General features: G+C 36.1%; 1 protein-coding gene across 1 annotated transcript; it reads right to left on the bottom strand.

Moving 5' to 3' along the window:
• Positions 1–903: 903 nt before the first annotated feature.
• LOC139876015 (F-box/kelch-repeat protein SKIP30-like) lies at positions 904–3,093 on the bottom strand. The gene is made up of 2 exons (XM_071863315.1): positions 2,867–3,093; positions 904–2,113 (listed from the first exon to the last, which is right to left on the bottom strand). Exon 2 carries the CDS (start codon positions 2,087–2,089, stop codon positions 1,052–1,054), a length of 1,038 nt encoding a protein of 345 aa, XP_071719416.1. The 5' UTR covers positions 2,090–2,113; positions 2,867–3,093; the 3' UTR covers positions 904–1,051.
• Positions 3,094–5,170: the final 2,077 nt, after the last annotated feature.

A 5,170-nucleotide genomic window follows, 5' to 3' on the forward strand; every position in this document is an offset into this window, starting at 1 on the left:
AGTATAAACATAAAGACAAAAGAATGACTTGATAAACATAAATATTGTTACTGAACATAATTTAACCGTTGTGACCTCTAAAACAACAACACTACATGCAGCTAAAGCTGCAATTGTAAATTTGTAATAAAGCTATGATAACAAAATAACTCAACAGTTCAGGTAGCAATTTCTAAGTATGGTGGATTAGAACACATTGCATCTATACACCATCTTTTTCCCTTTCTGTCCCTTCGTCCTCTTTTTCTGAACCCACGTCTCTCATAAGAATACTGTTTCTTATTCAATAAATTACGCATTGACGTTTTCACAGCTTCCTCGGCATCGTTATCAATAGACAAGCTTCCTTGCAATTGTTGTAGCAAAATGTTCTCCACAAGGGACATCTTTATCTTCCAATATGTTAAGATGATCATCACTGGATTCTGAGTTGCTTTTCATTAAACATTGGTGACTTTTTATTGTAAGGTAAGCTTGAAGAATTGTCTAATATCTTATGTGATATATTGTAGCTGTTTGTAGTGTACATGTGTGAAACTTTACACATGACATTAGTCAACCCTCATACTTGCTAGCTAGCTAATAGTCTTCGGCCAATTTTTTTTTTTTTTTTTTTTTTTTTTTTTAAGAAAAGTCAACTTATCTCCACCTCAATGTTGATTATGTAATATCGAAGTTGTTAGTGTATTGGTGATAACTTGACTTTTCATAAGAGAGGTCAGGGGTCCAATCCCATAAGTTGTAAAATATTTTTCTTGAAGTTACCCGCCAATTTCATGGGCCTCAGAGGCCTTGCCTTTGAGCCTCACCCGAGAGGATTTTACCACACGCGATGTCTGAACGGTTATTGGAAGAAGTGGTAACAAAACGTGAATTATCTTAAGATGTAATGAATCAGCCACGATTGACTAACCATTAAATTGTAAATGAGCTACAAGATTGTAATCTAAATGCATACCATATAATTTATTGACATTACAACTCCAAATTCATTTCATCTTCTACCAAAACAAGAAAATAACAACAATACAAAGTATACCAGACACCACCCCTAAATACTCAGTTGAACACACCCAAGAATTGTCCCCCTGCATCTTGTCATAGCCGCCGCTTGCCGCCACACTGGCCGCTCACTCCCGAGTGTCAAAACATCAACATCCGACATTTTCTTGATATCGCAGTTCCATCTTTCCGGCCCGATCACTCCTCCAATCACATAAATATCATCCCCGAAACCCATCATAGCAAACCCGATCCGTTTCTTGAATTCAAAAGCCGAAATAACCCCTTTAAACATCTCATCCTCTTGCTTATATATAAGCCCATGACTCATCACATACAACGAACCTTTCACCACCGTCATCGGACCCTGCACCCATGAATGCTCGTGAACCGTCCACCCTTGTTTCACATTATCCAAAACCTGAACCGTGGTTAGACCCTTATGAACCACATGCATCTTACCATCAATTACCAAACCCGTACACGCAGAGTTGTGCGTGTGATGCAGATCGTGAATCGACACCCAAACGTCCTTTTCGGGATTATAAATTTCCGCTTTCGAGATAGATTTTCGGCACGTTGTGAACCCACCCGCCACCACTATCTTCCCATCTAACACACAACAAGCAAACATGGCGCGTGGAACAATCATAGAAGCCCGTCGGGCCCACCGACGAACTATCGGGTCATAGGCCCAAACCTCATTTGTTGCAAAGCTTCCATCTTGATCACCTGTCAACGGGTCAACTGCATCGCTACCGCCTCCCAAAACAAACAACTTTCCGTTTGTTGAAACCACACCAAAGTGGGCCAGGTTTCGAACTCTCGAAGGGAGCACAGGGAGAGTTAGCCATTTATCTTGGTTTGGGTCATAAAGCTGCCACATGTTTTCGGGATCAAATGCACATATGCATAGGAAATCTTCAGTAGATTTGACCTCGTTACGGGCTTTGTAAAGCTCGGTGCTATGAACCGCATCTCGCCATGAGGGCGAAACTAGGGCTAGAGTTGGGTGAAGGTAATATGGGACCCGAGCTAGACACCTAAGTGCAACAGCATCAGGGATGCCGTCTATTAAAAAGGTCATTCACACAACTGATAGTATAACTACCTGAAAAGAACAACCATAATAATCACATTCAAACTTTAACAAATAGAAATTGTAAAAGAACATTAACATTCAAGAAATAATTAAATATAAACAGGAATGAAACTTTACCTAAACATAGATCCAAATAACATATAAAACAAGATGTAAGTCACTTGCAAGAGCAACTAACCACAAATTTTAAAAAATCTTAGCAATATGCCTATAGAGATTCATTGCAAATTATAACTGCAAGCCCCTTACAAGTACTATGTTGCAGGATACAATAACTTCCAAAATCGGTTTAAGCTAAACCGAAGCGGTTAGACCGGCATGTTAATTTTTGGTTAGGGCATTACAGTTACAAGAAAATGTAAAGCACAAGTAGTAATTAAAACACCATTTGGGACAAAACAATTATAGTATTCAATTCGGTTTATATCGAAAAATCTAGAAATACTTAGGAAGATGAAAACACATTAAATTTATAGTAAGAATCCAATCAACACAAATTCTAGTGTGCAAGTACAACCAATACAAATTCAATGATTCAATCAGAAAGCACAAAGCTTTAAATTAATTATTCATAACCCAAAACCGTCAAATTAAACAAAAACAAAAAAAATCCCCAAATTAATCAAAATCAAGAACTCATTTCTGTAATCACAACATAAGAAAATATATTTATGAATAAAGGTTAACAACAATAGAAATATAGGTTAAATAACAAGTGATAATAATTCATAAATCAAAAGAGGTACATCAATTCAATATTACCTTGAAACCCAGATTTGGACGAAAATTATTCAAGAAATGGGTGTGAAAGAAAAGGGTAATTTGGTTATTGTTGGTTTGGAGAATATAAAAGAAAATGGGAAAAGTGTTTGGTTAGCGTTAATAAGATTTACAGAGATGATGATGATGATGATGTTTTTTTTTTTTAACAACTGGAATCTTCTCCGTATAGGGAGGGGGAGGAGAGAAAGATCGTGTGTGAAATGAAATTCTTGGGACACGGTATTAAGCATTTTTTGGTTAATACTTTGACAAATAAATAAATACTAACGTGTTTAATTCATAAATTTTTATTCATTAAAGTTTTTAATTTTCTTAGTTTTTATTTAACCCTAAATTTTGCATTCACGCGGTGTTTAACTTGAATTTTGCAAACTTTCTATCAAATTTGATTTTTAACCATTTTAACATCTCCAAATTTATGGTTAAAAATCAAATTTATTTTCGTTCGTTTACAAACTGAAATTTCAATTTTAAAATCAATTACTGGTTTTACTCTATAAAATTTGGTGAAATCAAATTCAACTGATAATATATTAAGTTATTAATACATGTAGAATACAAACCCAATTCAAAATGAAGATCGATTTCAAAATCGACTTTAGACCACCCCTATGGTTAGTTACCCGCCCATTACCCGCTCATTACCCGTAACTAACCATAGACACCACTTAGTTACCCGCGTTAGTTACCCGCTTTCATCATAGATTTAACGGAAGAGTTATAGGAATTGCGGGTCCCAGTGCTTTTTATTGTTGGACTTAATGCTTTATTGCTTGTACGTTGTATATTAAGAGGAGTATTGTTTTAACCATGATAGGGAGTGTTTAGTTATGAGTTAGTTATAGGATATTGGTGTTGATGTGGCGCTGATGTGGAAGGTTAAGAGGATGAATAGTTTAGTTACGATAGGGAGTGGCCTTACGGTAGTTTTAGTTTTGTAATTTTAACTTAACCGATAAAATTTGATTTTTGATTTAGGTGCTGTTTCGATATATACATTTGAATTCTCGTTTCACTTCAATATTCTCTTTTAGGTTATTCTCTCAAAATTATTAAAACCAATATATTTAAGAAATCGAAAACTGGACTGATCAGTAGTGTTATGATGGAACACTAAAGTTGAAAAGTTGAATTGATGACATAGTGTTTTTAAAACACTAAAGTTAAACCCTTTTTTTTACGGCCAAAGAATAAATATATTAAATAAAAGCTGAATCGGTTCTATTAAGCGAGACAGAATTGGAATCATGGAGAGAAAAAAGGAAATCATGGCTTGAAAAGGAAAAGATAAAATCTTGTATGTTAAAGCAGAAAGCACGCATTAGATGGGCTATTGAAGGCGACGAGAATTCAAAATTTTTTCATTCACTTATTAGAAACAAGTATAATAAGTGTAATATCCGTGGTCTTCACATCGATGGGGTTTGGAATGAAAATCTGAATGTTATCAAAGATGAAGTTTTTAATCATTACAGGGCAATTTTTGAGGAACCGGATCCCTTGAGACCATCCCTGGAAGAACTGCATTATCCTTCGATCTCAAGCACCGAAGCTGTTGCATTGGAATCCTCTTTTTCAATTGATGAAATTTATGAAGCCGTAAAGGATTGTGGTAGTAATAAGGCACCGGGTCCAGACGGTTTTAACTTACGCTTTTATAAGGTATTTTGGGATATTATCAAGGGCGATCTTTGTAACGCGGTTAATTGGTTTTGGGAAAATGAGGATATTTCGAGAGGATGTAATGCGTCTTTTGTAACCCTCGTTCCTAAGAAATTAGTGACTTTGGGATTGGGTGATTACCGGCCTATAAGTCTAATAGGTAGTTATTATAAAATCGTGGCAAAGATACTATCGAATAGACTTAGGAAGGTATTACCCAATCTTGTTGGCTCGGAACAAAGTGCGTTCTTAAAAGACAGGTACATTTTAGATGGCATTTTAATTGCTAACGAAACAGTTGATTTCCTCAATGTTAACCGCAAGCAAGGTATTGTTTTCAAAGTCGATTTTGAAAAAGCGTTTGATAGCTTAAATTGGTGTTTCCTTTTCGAGGTTATGAAGTGTATGGGGTTCGGGGCGAAATGGATTAATTGGATTGGTGCTTGTCTAAAATCGGCCTCTATCTCCGTGTTGGTTAACGGCTCCCCCACCAAAGAATTCTCTTTAGGGAGAGGCGTTCGTCAAGGCGACCCTCTTTCCCCCTTTCTTTTTATTTTGGCGGCGGAAGGGCTTAACATTTTAACTAAAGCAGCAACCGAGAAAGGATTATTTAAAGGGGTG

The sequence above is a fragment of the Rutidosis leptorrhynchoides genome, chromosome 1 (genome assembly GCF_046630445.1).
Source record: "Rutidosis leptorrhynchoides isolate AG116_Rl617_1_P2 chromosome 1, CSIRO_AGI_Rlap_v1, whole genome shotgun sequence".
Classification (NCBI taxonomy): domain Eukaryota; kingdom Viridiplantae; phylum Streptophyta; class Magnoliopsida; order Asterales; family Asteraceae; genus Rutidosis; species Rutidosis leptorrhynchoides.

Excerpts from the sequence above, each read along its gene's own strand:
- LOC139876015 (XM_071863315.1), bottom strand. The coding sequence starts at position 2,089 with ATGACCTTTTTAATAGACGGCATCCCTGATGCTGTTGCACTTAGGTGT.